At 44.5% G+C, this 15222-nt stretch overlaps 1 protein-coding gene and 1 pseudogene across 1 annotated transcript; both read right to left on the bottom strand.

Moving 5' to 3' along the window:
* Window positions 1-3221: 3221 nt before the first annotated feature.
* LOC122227616 lies at window positions 3222-3776 on the bottom strand (annotated as a pseudogene).
* Window positions 3777-10468: 6692 nt separating this feature from the next.
* On the bottom strand, window positions 10469-11229 carry LOC122227614 (late cornified envelope protein 3A-like). The gene is given in 3 exon segments (XM_042952234.1): window positions 10469-10609; window positions 10612-10781; window positions 11175-11229. Coding segments are annotated over 2 exon segments (294 nt in total). The 5' UTR covers window positions 10765-10781; window positions 11175-11229.
* Between the last annotated feature and the right edge of the window lie 3993 nt (window positions 11230-15222).

The following is a 15222-nucleotide window of genomic DNA, read 5'->3' as shown; positions in this document are numbered from 1 at the left end:
TGTCTTTCCTTTACAGGCCCTCTTTGCTGGCAAATGTATAAGGCTATCCTTCCTGTAAGTGGAGTCTCCTTAGGGGATGGCAAGGGCTAAACGTAAGGCTGCACAATTTCTGGTGGAACTTTATTTTCTTCCCTAATAGTTCTTTTCCCAGGGGGCCTGCCGAGGGCAATTCCCCAACAGACAATACCCCAGGTACTTTAATAAGGCCAAATTACCTAAAAGCGGGAGTACAAGAAGCTTCACTGTCGGTGGGCCGCCCCGCAGTCACCAATCCGTCCAAAGCCCGGGCCCTGCCACTCGGGCTGGGATAGCTGGGCTTCCAGCAGGGGGAGACATAAATATTGAGACCATAGCACACTGGATGCACACCAAGAAAATCAGTCCCTACCTGCAAAGTCCCCACTTGTGTGTCTGCTCCAAGTGAGTAGCAACTTCGTCTGGTTCCCATTGTATCCCCACTGCCTAGAATGGCAGGTGGCACGCAACACATGCTTAGTAAGTATTTGTGTTATGAATGACTGAAAAAATGAATTGATGGTCCCAGGATGGCTTGATACAACCCTAACCAAGTATAAAGAATGGATTTTTCCTCCAGCTACTGGAGACAATGTTTAGTGTTGGAACCATGCCTAATTACATCTGACTTCCTGTGACTGCTCTAGTGTCTCATGTCTGAACTATATTCATTGACCCTGCTTCTTTCTTTCTTCAACCAGATTAGATATACCAACAGCAGGAATCCTTGGAAGCTTCTGAATTTCAGACTTTGTTCTTTCATTCTTCATAATAAATGCCAATAAACACTAACATTTAAGTAATTTTCTGCATTATTTACATGCATTAACATAATCTAGTCACTACACAAAACACAATGTTATTATCCTCATTTTTTAGATGAGGACACTGACAGTCATTTGCTGAGCTCTTAAGTTGCATAGCTGGGATTTGAATTTAAGCACTCTGTATTCTTATTACACTGCTCCCCAGTTGATGTGCAGCTAGAATTTTTTTCATGTTATTTAAATCCAAGTTAGTTAACATACAGTGTAACTATGGTTTCAGGAGTAGAATTTAGTGATTCATCACTTACATATTACACCCAGTGCTCATCACAAGTGCCCTCCTTAATCCCCATCACCCATTTAGCCCATCCCCCCTTCCAATTCCCCTCCATGAATCCTCAAGTTTGTTCTCTATATTTAAGACTCTCTTATGGTTTGCATACCACTCTGTATTTATGTGATTTTTCCTGCCCTTCCCCTATTTTCATCTGTTTTGTTTCTTAAATTCCACATATGAGTGAAATCATATGATAATTGTCTTTCTCTGACTTACTTCACTTAGCATAATACCCTCTAGTTCCATCCATGTTATTGCAAATGGCAAGATTTCATTCTTTCTTTTTGACTGCCAAGCAATATACCACATCTTCTTTATCCATTCATTAGTTGATGGACATTTTGGCTCTTTCCATAATTTGGCTATTATTGATAGCACTACTATAAACATTGGGGTGCATGTGTCCCTTCGAATCAGCATTTTTGTAGCCTTTGGGTAAATACCTACTACTGCAATTGCTGGGTCATAGGGTAGCTCTATTTTTAACTTTTTGAGGAACCTCTATACTGTTTTCCAGAGTGGCTGCACCAGTTTGCATTCCCACCAACAGTGCAAGAGGGTCCCCCTTTCTCCACCTCCTCAACAACATCTCTTGTTTCCTGAGTTTGTTTTATGCAGCTAGAATTTGATCGATGAATCTCATATGCTAGCCACCTGAAATGTACATGGCCCCTGTGGATTTGAGGCCAAGCAGAACAGACTGATCAATGTTTGTGGCTTTGCGCAAACATAGTTGAATGTGGTGGCTTGCATGTTTCAACAGCAGGCAGCAAATCCTCTGCACCGAGCTTATGCGTCCTTTTTCCTTTTTTCTGTTGTGTATTTTAACTCTTACATTTAAAGAATATCTCTCAAGAATGTTTCAAATATCCAAGATCGAGTAGCCAATCACGTTCATTTCAAACTCTGCTTGAATGTAGGCCCCATGTCTGTGGCCACTTCCTCGAGGAGTTCTAAGCAAGTGTAAGCAAGTTGAGTGATTGGACTGACAGAACAGATTTGGGTTCATTTTGACACTTTTTATTTCAGTTTCTTAAGAAATTATATGTCCAAGAATATTGTAGCAAAACTAATTTTCAGATTACTACTTTTAAAAAATGAAATGACAAAAGTATACTTAATCCAGTTGAATTCCCAAAATATCACACAGATCTTGTGCTTTGTCTATAATTTCCAAGCTCTAACTCTGATTTCTCTCAAATATTTCAACTCTGCCTGTAGCCATAGTTACATAATGTCTTTTCATCTTTCTGAAATCATTTCAAGAGCCATCCTGGCTTGGGTGTAACAGACCCCCATTGTTTTGTACCATCTATTTCAAAAATCTAGTGATACAAGTGAAACAACAAATTTGGTTCTCATCAAGAATGACAAAGTCAGTTTGGCATACAGATAAATGTTCCCCTATTCCAAAGTTGGGGCGGGATCTCCCCCACTTGGGACCCCATGTAACTGTAGCATTGCCATGTCTCCTTGATACGTTGACTTTGAAAAGTGGCATTCAACGGCCAAAAAATAATGAAAATGAGTTTCATCCTACCTGAGATCTCTTGAAAGAAATTTATAGGTGTCCAATCTGTAACTCCCTGAGACATTTCTCATGTTCTATTTTTTTTCTCAGTTTTCTCAGAGCTCAGAGCCCCTCACACACTGAATGCACCAGGCACTCTCTCAGGGAACGCTCAACTCAGATTTATTTGGGATTTATTAACTTTGCAGCTCATCCCTCTTTCTCAAACCCATCATTTGTAGGTTAACTTGATCTTCCTCCCTCAGATCTTCCTTTCTGCCTCCTCTTTGGTTTCATTTTTCTCAATTTCTGATCCACTCTACTACCCTCAACAGAAATGTGGATTCCAGCATCAGATGGTCTCTTCCCACCATATCACATAAGCACGGTCAGGCCTTGGCTAGCAGACCGTGTCCACACTTCCACCCTGAAGTTCTCAGGGTCCCTCTGTATGAGAAACATACGAGCCCTTAATGTCTTAGTCCCATGCCAGGGTTAGTCCTCGTGCTGGCATGCTGGACCCGCAGGAGTTCAGGGAGGGGACCCACTAAGTATCCTGGAACAATGCAGTCAAAGGACAAGTGAGAGACAGTTGATGTAACAAGAAGCTTTATTTTTCTACCTTGTCAGACAGAGGTGATAATGCTATGAAGCACCATGTGGGCTCCTGGAAAAGACATCTACAGAACCCTCTGGGGAGAGCTCACCACTTCCCCATCTCCATGAACAGATCATGTGCTCAGCCAGGAAAGGGAGATTAGGGGATGTTGGAAAGTCTGCATCACCAGGAGATTTCCCAGGCACTTTCGATTCTCATTCCCTCTAGGAGCACTTGTCTCAGCATCAGGATCCCAAGTCAGCAACCACCCACAGAGCCATGGCCACACCCAGAGACCCCGAACTGCAGCGCACTGCCACCATCACAGGAGCTGGAGCTGTGGCGCCGGCCTCCATGGGATCCGTGGCACCTGCGGTGGCTCAGGCAGCAGTCACCCCCGGAGCTGGGGTCACAGCTGGCCCCAGAGCCTGGAGCACAGCTGAAAGAGGCTGGGGGCAAGCACTGTGCTGGGCTCTTCGGGGGGCACTTGGGCAATGGGGGGCACTTGGAAGGAGGCTGGCACTGCTACTGGCTCTGCTGGCAGGACATCGCGGCAGGAGGTTGATCTGGAACAAATAAAAGAAACATTTTTTTATGTGAACACAGAAGCTTCAGACAAAAGTCCCTTCCCTCTGGGTTTTGTCAAACGCTTGTCCCCATGACCAAGCTGCTTCCTAAACCAAGCTGTGTGGGACGGACATGGGGACACGGAGTGGACATGCACACTAAGACACCAGATGGGTCTGTGTGCACCCCTGACCACATACTCAGAATAAGAATGGAAGGAATCCTGAAGACCTGAGACTTTGAGGGTTCACAGCCCCCTGACAGGTGCCTCAGTAGCTCTTTCCTCACCACCACCCCCTCCCCCACTGGTGCCGCTGTCTGGGTCCCCTCCTGCTGGTTCTGATCACATCTGGACTTGTCTTCCCCAAGCTCCCAGCTGAGGGGACACTCACCAGATACAGAGGAGGCAGGATAAAGCTGTTCCTGAGGATGCTGCGGGTGAGGAGCCCAAGGTAGGAGCACTTTTATCCTGTGGCTGGGTTTGTCGTGCAGGCTGGAGCCATCTGCTGCTTTCACAACCCAGAGAGGGGACAGCCTGGCACACTCCTAGGACTGTCCTTGCATTTGTCACCTTCCTGTGACTTAGCAGGACATCTGATAAGGGAAACAGGAAATTTGCACACTGTCTACCTTCATGCCACCTGCATCATTCATTCAGCTCACATTTCTTAACACCAGGCTCTGCTCAAGGACTTTGCAGGAAACCAGGCATACATGGATGAATATCACACTTGTCTGTTCTTGGGTAGCTCACAGTCTTTCAGGAGAGAGCGACAGAACTATTAATACAAACACATTCAAAAATATGGAGTCAAACATCACATGCTAAATGCTGTAATGCAACTGTGCATAACATCTTCAGTCGTGAGGTCACTGTCTTTGGTGTCAGCCTTCCTTCACCCTGCACACAGCCCAGCACTCTGGTACATGCACAGAGAATTGCTTACTGTCTCCTGAGCTCCCAGAGTGAGATCAGGAGGTACAACAATGGAAGAATAGAGCTGAGACCCTGTCTGGGCTCACTGGGGCCTCAAAGAAGATTCATGGCACCCAGGGACTGAACTGGGATTCCTACACTTGATCTTAGCCAAAAGGCCGAGAAGCGATTGAACTGGGATTCCTGGGAAAGAGAGCAGGAGGGCTGAGCTAATGTCCTAACATGGAGGACAACCCAATGTTCAAATCTCTTGCAGAAATGAACACTTATTTTACATATTTTATGACTCTCCAGAAGCAAGGACAGAGGCCTGTTTTGGCCAAATGGGTGAAATCTTGAGTCCTTTGGGGCAACAGTTGAAAAGTAACCCCAACAATTTTTTTGTAAAGTTCCAAATTCAAAGCATTCAAAAACTATCATTGGCTGTTTCTCTATTCTTGAAATACAAGTCACCTTCTGCTGGGTTTCCCTCAACTCCATCCCTACCTGGTTTAGGGTGGGGCCACAGAGAGGAATTCGTGAAACCCAGGAGTCACAGGGGTCCCTGCAAAGAGAGAGGTGATAAAGCTGATGATTGAGGGCAGATGTGGCTGATGGAAGGGACTAGAATGTTATGTTCATTAAGAGCATTGATTATAGAGTTAGATATCCATGGCTTTGTTTCCTTGGGTTTTTTTAAGCAATGGCTATCTTAAGGTAGAGCTGTTTAGGGAGAGAAAAGGCTACAATGTTATCAAGGCAAAATGGACCATAGATTTTCAGAGTTGAAATAGAGATAGAAACAAGAAACTAACCTACATGTAATGAATGATGTGTCAGTAAATCACTCACTCTGTGTGTTTCTGGGTTTCAGGTTTTAGGAGTAGTTCAGAGGAGGAGGTGATTCATCTAGGCTGGAGTAGTCAGGGAAAATTTAGCTGAAAGGTGAGTTATCATTGGTAGAAGGTGAATAACAATTGGTACCTGTGGTAGTGTTATTATCTACACTTACCATGATGCAACTGATGTGAATAACTAACATTTGTAGAAATTGCATTTAAATCAGTTGTGTAGAATTGTCTCATTCATTTTATTATAACACTAGAGATTCTGGGATATAATTATGCATAAGAATAGACAGATGTTTTATATCACAGCTATAATTAAAAATAATAGCTGTGATAAAACATTATTAATAGTAAATGTGTTTGTTTACCTGCCACTGGAAGACCTGTGGTTGTGGCCACCCACTTTGAGATACTCAAACACAGCATAACAGGGAGCAAATGAGAGTACCTGCACAGCACTGGTGCAGGCATGGTTTTTCACTGGGACTTTGGAAGGAGCGAAGGAGAGAAATCCAAAAAGGCATGAGGGCAGAGGCCTATGTGTGCAGTAGTAGGCTCCCCATCATAGTGAATAATTCATCCCTTGTTCTTACTTGACAATTGCCTGTGGTATGGAAGCAATAAGTCTCCACATGAACTTTTTTCCACCAGCAAAGCCAGTATGTTTAAGACTCGATATTTTTCCCAAGCTGAGGTCCTTCATTGTGTTAACCAAACGTACATCCCTGCCTCCCCAGTCCAAGAGTATGAGAAGCCAGCTAGACAGAGGGCTCCTTGTGCCTTATTCTACTGTGTTGCCAACAAACAAGGGGACTGTCTTTCTTGTTCTCCTTTATGTCTCAGGACCTACAGTGGTTTCTGCACATAGGAAATAAACATTTTCTGAATCAATGAATTATTGACTATTGAGTCCTGGACTGGGTGTTGGGGGCAGTCTTCTGATGAAAACTGGGCATCTCTCTACCCATTGAGCTCTCAGCTGTTGGGGTCCTCTCAGGGGCAGCATTGTAAACTGCATAACTTCTGGGTTTTTTTGTCCTGGTGTTGCAGGTCCAAACCTTATGGGTTTGTCCAACTCCTGTTTCTTCCCCCTCCTGAGTGGACTTATTGACTGCAGGAGTTCTTGGACACTTTGGCATTGAGAGCTTGAAACCAACGGGTACTTCTGAGGCTCCAACTATCATTCTACAGTACTTAGTGGATGTCAGGCTTTATTTTTTCAAAGGCTGAGTCCTATTTTTCTGGTAGTTGGTGTGCTACTAGGAATGTGGGCCAAGCTCCCAGCCACTTCTGTACAAGTGCGATAGTTCTGCCCAGATCTGTGTATTTTGTGATTCTGAGTCCACCAACCTCCCATCCTATGACTCTGATCTCTCAGTCAAGCCTATTCACCCTAAACACTTTTTTGGCATTTGTTACCTTTATATTTTTAATTTACATCCAAGTTAGTTAGTATATAGTGCAACAATGAATTCAGGAGTAGATTCCTTAATGTCCCTTACCCATCCCCCCTCCCACAACCCCTCCAGCAACCCTCTGTTTGTTCTCTGTATTTAAGAGTCTTTTATGTTTTGTTCCCCTTCCTGTTTTTATATTGTTTTTGCTTCCTTCCCTTATGTTCATCTGTTTTGTATCTTAAAGTTCTCATATGAGTGAAGTCATATGATATTTGTCTTTCTCTGACTGACTAATTTCACTTAGCATAATACCCTCTAGTTCCATCCACGTAGCTGCAAATGGAAAGATTTCATTCTTTTTGATTGCTGAGTAATACTCCATTGTATATGAGTATATACTCCACATTGTATATGAGTGTGTTTACTCCACATCTTCTTTATCCATTCATCCATTGATGGACATTTGGGCTCTTTCCATACTTTGACTATTGTTGATAGTCTGCTATAAACATTGGGGTGCATGTGTCTCTTCGAAACAACATACCTGTATCCCTTGGATAAATACATAGTAGTGCAATTGCTGGGTCCTAGGGTAGCTCTATTTTTAACTTTTTGAGGAACCTCCATACTGTTTTCCAGAGTGGGTGCACCAGTTTGCATTCCCACCAGCATTGCAAAAAAGATCCTTTCTCTGCATCTTTGCCAACATCTGTTGTTGCCTGAGTTGTTAACGTTAGCCATTCTGACAGGTGTGAGGTGGTATCCATTGTGGTTTTGATCTGTGTTTCCCTGATGATGAATGATGAACATTTTTTCATGTGTTGGTTGGCCATCTGGATGTCTTCTTTGGAGAAGTGTCTATTCATGTCTTTTGCCCATTTCTTCACTGGGTTATTTGTTTTTTCGGTGTTGAGTTTGATAAGTTCTTTGTAAATTTTAGACACTAACCCTTAACCTGATATGTCGTTTACAAATATCTTCTCCCATTCCATCAGTTGCCTTTTAGTTTTGCTGATTATTTCCTTTGCTGTGCAGAAGACTTTTATTTTGATGAGGTCCCAATAGTTCATTTTTGCTTTTGTTTCCCTTGCCTCCGGAGATGTGTTGAGTAAGAAGTTGCTGCGGCCAAGGTCGAAGAGGTTTTTTCCTGCTTTCTCAAGGATTTTGATGGCTTCATGTCTTAGATTTAGGTTTTTCATCCATTTTGAGTTTATTTTTGTGTATGGTGTAAGAAAGTGGTCCAGGTTGATTCTTCTGCATGTCATTGTCCAGTTTTCCCAGCACCATTTGCTGAAGAGACTGTCTTTATTCCATTGGATATTCTTTCTTGCTTTGTCAAAATTAGTTGGCCATACATTTGTGGGTCCATTTCTGGGTTCTCTATTCTGTTCCATTGATCTGAGTGTCTGTTTTTGTGCCACACCCTGTACATTTTTTGAGGCATACTTTCATCATGACACCATATTGTTTTGGTCCCATAGGGAAGCAGTATCCAGGAATTTCTAAGGTTTTGAGGGGCAAGTAGTTCATGGTGATAGATCCAGACATAGAAGCTGTGGTTCCCACCTTAGAAAATTATGCTGAGCTGGAGAGTGGATCACACCTGGTCAGAGTATGTCTCAACAGCAAACTCCTTGGGAACGCTTTATTAAAATTAAATCCTGAAGCCTTTAGAAACTTTGAGTCCTTGGATATTAAAGTGAAAATAAATAGCCAGTTTGATATTTTCTAAGAACAAAAAAACCTTTTTTTAAATTCAATGTACTCCCAAAGTGCTACACAGCATTACTATTTTGCTCTCTATATCCTGCCCTGCACTGATTTCTCCCAAGATTTCAATTTTGATTTCATTCAGGTTCTGTGATGTTCCCTTGGCTTTTTCCAACCATTGGTTGGCTTTATCCAACCATTTGGATAGCTTGGTTGGAATGCTTTCTACTCCAGTATTTCAACAGTCTAAGAGAGTGAGACTAATCTCTAAGCAGGTGATCTCAACATAAGGGCAATTGAATTTCATATTAAAGTTCCAAGTATGGAAGAGTAAATTTTTTTTTAAGTTCTACTGAAATTATAACACATGGCTGGGCTTTTGCTCTGCAGATCTAAAAAAAATAATAATAAAACAAAAATAAAAACCAAACACAAACAAGCCAACATAAATGCTAAGTGAAAAAAGTCATTGTTTCAAAGATCCCATGAAAAGTCTCTGGCAAAGACCAAATGGCAAGGAGGTCCAGAGCATGACCTCTGCAGCCCATCAGCTACACCACCTACTGGCTGTGTGCCCTCCGTCCTGGTACAAAACTGGATTCTTAGTTTCCCCATTTATAATCTGGCTCTTAAGAGCACCTACCTTATGGGTTGTTTAGAAAACTAAATGAGCTCATGTAAGTCAGTTAGGGGTTCCATGCATATGACAGGCAACAGTAAGTTTCTCATCTAAGTCCCAGAATCACTTCTCACAACCCCTTACCCTTTTTCCTGTCTCCTAATCCACACTTTCACATTATCACACCTCCTAAGCTTTCATCTCCACCTCTCTCAAAACCATAACTTCTTAGATTCTTTCTAATTCTCTCTAATTCTCTCTCCCTCCTCTGTCATGTCACCTTTCTCTTGGGATGTTTACTGAGCAGATGGAGTTGGCTGTCCTGATGCCATTCCTTCCTCTCCCTAGCTCTTTAACCTACCCTGATGATTTTCAACCTTGGCATTTTGACCCAGATAGTTCCCTGTGATGGGGCTGGGGACATTGTGAGGTGCTTCTGTGGCATGTGTAGCTGTAGCCTTGGCCTCCCCCACTGAATGCCAGTAGTCTGAGATGCTGCCACCTCGATATCTAGAAACAACCAAAACTGTCTCTCAATACTGACAAATGTCCCTAGAAGGAACAGATTCCCCCACATTGGCAACTGCCTATCTGCCTATTTTCTGGTAACTGCCTACTATGCATTCTGTTTTTTAATGGGGAAGCTAGAGACAGCACAGAAGTCAGGGAGCCCAATGTGAGGGGAACACCCATCCACCTCACCTTTTACTAATGGTTACAGGCTCAGTTGGACCCTCCTCTCACCCACTGCACCACACGACAGAATAAAAGACCCACAGTCTTCCATTTTCTCTAGTCTAGAACTATGATTCACCACCCTCTGTACGGCAGCACTGGGCCTGAGGAGCAGACAGAGGATGTACATCAGGTCACCTGGGGAGGGGCAGAGTGGAATAACAAAGGAACCACCCAGGGTAACAGGAACAGAACATTTATTTTTTCATGACCTCAGGCACAGGTGCTGACAATCACTGACAGGTGCAGCAGGAAGGGGGCTGTGCCATCCTGGACCAAGCAAGGAGAGCTGGGACCCTCCCCAAGGATACCCCCAGCTCAGCCTCGACAAGAGAGAATGGGGGGTGCAGGAAAGGCTCTGTACTCGTGGGATGGGAAGAATGGCTTTTTCTGGCTCTTTGGATTCCCATTTCCTCTAGGAGCTCTTGTCTCAGCATCAGGATCCCAAGTCAGCAGCCACCCACAGAGCCATGGCCACACCCAGAGCCCCCGGACTGCAGCACACTGTCACCATCACAGGAGTCAGAGCTGTGGCACCGGCATCCATGGGATCCGTGGCACCCACGGTGGCTCAGGCAGCAGCCCCCCATCCCTGGGAGCTGGGGTCACAGCTGCCCCCGGAGCCTGGAGCACAGCTGGAGAAGGCTGAGGGCAAGCACTGTGCTGGGCTCTTTGGGGGGCACTTGGGCAATGGGGGGCACTTGGAAGGAGGCTGGCACTGCTGCTGGCTCTGCTGGCAGGACATCGCGGCAGGAGGTTGATCTGGAACAAATAAAAGAAACATTTTTTTATGTGAACACAGAAGCTTCAGACAAAAGTCCCTTCCCTCTGGGTTTTGTCAAACACTTGTCCCCATGACCAAGCTGCTTCCTAAGCCAAGCTGTGTGGGACGGACATGGGGACACGGAGTGGACACGCACACTAAGACACCAGATGGGTCTGTGTGCACCCCTGATCACATACTCAGAACAAGAATGGAAGGAATCCTGAAGACCTGTGGCTTTGAGGGTTCACAGCCCCCTGACAGGTGCCTCAGTGGCTCTTTCCTCACCACCACCCCCTCCCCCACTGGTGCCGCTGTCTGGGTCCCCTCCTGCTGGTTCTGATCACATCTGGGCTTGTCTTCCCAAAGCTCCCAGCTGAGGGGACACTCACCAGATACAGAGGAGGCAGGATAAAGCTGTTCCTGAGGATGCTGCAGGTGAGGAGCCCAAGGTAGGAGCACTTTTATCCTGTGGCTGGGTTTGTCATGCAGGCTGGAGCCCTCTGCTGCTTTCACAACCAGGGGAGGGGACAGCCTGGCATGTTGGACTAGGCTTTCAGCCTTTTTCCTGGGCTCTTGCACAATGTCCAATTAACAAGGTTCAACCAGGAAGCTTGATGACTGCCCACATACATCCCCCTGGGAACTGCTGGGAACTTAACACTAGTCTTTCCTGCATTCCTTTCTGAACCCCTTCCTCCCTTCCTTCCTTCCTTCCTTCCTTCCTTCCTTCCTTCCTTCTACTCACATTACTTAGTTCAGATTCTGTCTCATGTACCCTCCTGGGAACAGGTATGGCTATGAAAGAATTTTCTTCTTGTATTCAGAAGTCTACCAAGACAGACACATAGATAGATGAAAAATTCATAACACAAATTCCAATGAATAAAATGTAATTTAATCTGCTCAGTGTCTCCAGGCTGCCCCTGTGACCATGACCTTCTCAAGTAATCCACTACTACCTCTTGAGCCCTTGGCTTTGAGATATGGGCAAGGGTGGGGGACTGGTGTTACAGCCCTCTCTGGGGAGCCCTCAGAAGACCTCATGGTACCCAGGGAGCAGCAGAGAATTTCACAAATGAAAGGAGCAGAGCCAAGTTAGGTGTTGATGCACAAATAAATAAATTGTTCAGAACCGAAAATGTTTACTTTCTTTTAGTGAAGTCATCTAAACTCAAAACTTCTCACATATTTGAATCTATTAGTCAAGGAAAGGTAATTAGGACTACACAAACTGTAATTATATATGATGCAAATAATTCTTACTATTAAAAGATATTATATCACGGATTTATATTTTCTACTGAGAAAAATGTTCATGGCCTTTTGTGAACTGGTAAAAAGCAGTACACACAATTAATTAAATGGTATTTCCAATGCAGTCTTTTGTATAGGGGATGTGTCTTATTTAAACCTATAGGACTGGTTTCTTGCCTTTAGAAGATTTCATTTTCCTCACTTCACTGTAAAACTTACCCACACTGAAGCAGGATCCCAGGAGTTGTTTCAACTCCCCACAGAGGAAGAACTGTGAAGGGGCCTTTGGAGTGTTAACTCAGGGTGGGGTGGGGGTGAGGGTGGGGCAGAATTGCACCCTCCTGACATTCTCTTGTCTTCTGGAGAGGCTCTGGACCCCCTAAGGCCAGGCTTTCAGCCTCATCCTCAATTCTGCTCAGAGGCCACTTCCCTCACTCCATGGGAACACGCAACTAGATACTGGATTGGAAAGAGCAAAATATGAGGGCAAAAAAAGGCATCATTTTCGTGAGGTCTCCAGTGAGGTTGCACAAAGAGGGGATAGAAAGTCATTTCCATTTTCATCAGCTTTGCTGGGCAGGTGACCCTTAGATAATGCCACAAAAATAAGGCTACTCTCCCTCCTGGTGCACCTGGGGGGGTCCTAGCTACAACTGGTGTCCTAGTGTAACTACTCAGTGCAGTCCTGGTTTGGCCAAAAATATCAAAAGATTGGCCTAATGGAAACGATGCTAACATCACACTTAGAGCCTCCTGAATATGCAGCCTGACCTTGGGGTGTGGCCAGGAGAAGGACATCACCCACTGTGTTTTTTCTCACCGACCTGATACTCCTAGTGCTAGCCCTCACCACTTTATCTCATTCAGTCATGAATTCCCCAGTTCCTACGTTTGATATACCTTGAATGAGCATGAGCTGTGGGTCAGGCACTCTGTGCCACACGGGGCATGCAGACAGAGGAGCGAGAACAGTCTGTCCTCACAGGATGGGCAATCCAGCAGAGAGGAGGAAGACAGATGGTGAATTACAGCTGTAGTGTCCATTAAGGAGAAATTGCAGGTGCTGGGGGCATGTAAAGGGAAGGCCTAATCTAGTCCGGGAGTTCAGATATCTGCAAAAAATGGATAGTTTAGCTTTGGCCAGGGGTTCAACAGAAGCAAGTACAAAGGCTCTTTTTGGTCTACATGGTTTTAATCTTGAGTCATTAGGCAATAAGGGTTGGAGGGTCACATCTGTCTTCATGGTAGAGTAAGTTGCAAAGTTTCTGAGTGGCTCTGAGCAGGGAGATTTTCCCCTCTTCCCTGGAAATGCAAGTGGACTTCTATGTGGCTTCCGCTGGGCCCATCCCTGGTTTTCCTTGTCTTAGGGAAGAGGCTGTTTTAGTCCTGGAGTTGCTGCTCACTGATCTGAGGTCCACATCAATGAGGAAGAGGAGCTCCCTCTTCTCAAGCCTTCACATGTCTCCCAGAGCAGCTGTTCCACAGGCCTGCAGAGCAAGCAATGTCCTTAATGGCAGAAGCACAGCAATGAGGCCACCACCAGGTGGCTCCTTCCTGGCCCAGAGGATAGCTCCCTGAGGGTCAGTGCTGACAGCATCCCATCCCCAAGAGCCCAGCACCCTGGGGCATGGAGCTATCAGAAGGAACCCTGCTTATTTCTGCTGCATTGTCTCTTAACTGCACTCAGAAGAGGTAAACCTTGGTTCATCAAGAATAAGAAATGAAGCAAACACAAAACTCTTCTCCCTCATCTCAAGGACAGGACCACAAAAGGACAGAACTGTGTGAAGCCTCTTCCCAGGACAAATGGCTCAGAATCTCTCAGAAAAATGGGGTGAGGCAGTGTGAAAAACTACCACCTAATCTTCTAATTTGAGGATATTTGATCTTGGCTTATTCACATACCAACTTAGATGGGGTCTAGCATTTATGGCATGGAAAGTATCTCCTCACAACCACTGAACACATTCCATATGGATCCAGGCTCTAACGTGATGCCAGTTTGTGACTTTTCTTGGTATGAGAATTTCAACGCAAACCCCAACCCTGAAACCACAGCACCTCAATACTCGAAACTCCTAAAGAGATCCTGAAAGAGTCCCAGATGTCTTCCACATGTATTAAGACATTATAGAGGAAGCCCTGCCATTAACACCATCATGTGGAAGTAGAAAGCTAAGAATTTTATGGAAAATGTCAGAATAGAGGATGCTTTTCCTAGCAGAAGAGTGGGGAGGGGTGGCTCCTTAACTCCTCTGGGCAGGGTGGACTTTGAGGATGTGGGCAGGGTCAGGACAGGAGGAGCCAGGTGCACTGTGTGGTAATGAGAGCTGTGTGGTGACATAGGTGTCTCTATGACCATGTGACACATCCCTTTGGAGGTTCCAAGAAATTACATGGAGCCACTTAATGACTATTTAGACAGCAGGTTATTTCCAGCTACTGTGATTTGAGCAAATATATTTATTGTGATCTCATCTTTAACTCACAGGCTGAAAAAAGCTTATGTTTAGGTTGCACATTACATGAGCCATTCATAACTTGTAAAATTATGCCTCTTTTGTAGATGTAAAAAATTTTAGATGAGCCAGAAATTTTACAGTCTTGGAATAGTTGAGATACTGCTACATTCACATCAGACTAAAGAGAAAATAAAAACATATAATCATCTCAATAGATGCATAAAAACACTTGAAAATATCCATTACCAATTCATGATTAAAAAGAAAACTCTCAGAAAGGGGAACCTGGGTGGCTCAGTTGGTTAATCATCTGACTCTGGATTTTGGCTCAGGTCAGGTCTCATGGTTCATGAGCTCGAGCCCTGAGTGGTAATGCCACTCTGCCAGTGCAGAGCCTGCTTGTGATTCTCTATCTCTCCCTCTCTGCCCCTCCCCTGCTCATGCTCTCTCAGTCTCTCAAAATTAATAAATAAGCTTTAAAAAAAGCCTTCAGAAAGCAAATAAACCTAATAAAGAGCTCCTCAACCTAATAAAGGAGCATCCTCAACCTAATGAAGAGCTCTACCCCTAATACAATACTTAAGAGAATGAATGCTTTCCTCCTAAGATCAGGAGTAAGGCAAGGGTAGAAAGTTATGGAAAAGAACACAGGTCCAAAAGTAGACCCAGAATACATGATTAATTTATTTTGAGCAAAGGTACTGTCAATGAAAAATGAACA

The sequence above is a fragment of the Panthera leo genome, chromosome C1 (genome assembly GCF_018350215.1).
Source record: "Panthera leo isolate Ple1 chromosome C1, P.leo_Ple1_pat1.1, whole genome shotgun sequence".
In the NCBI taxonomy this organism is placed as follows: domain Eukaryota; kingdom Metazoa; phylum Chordata; class Mammalia; order Carnivora; family Felidae; genus Panthera; species Panthera leo.
The sequence above is the reverse complement of the archived record's forward strand: the minus strand, read 5'-3'. Positions and strand labels throughout refer to the sequence as shown.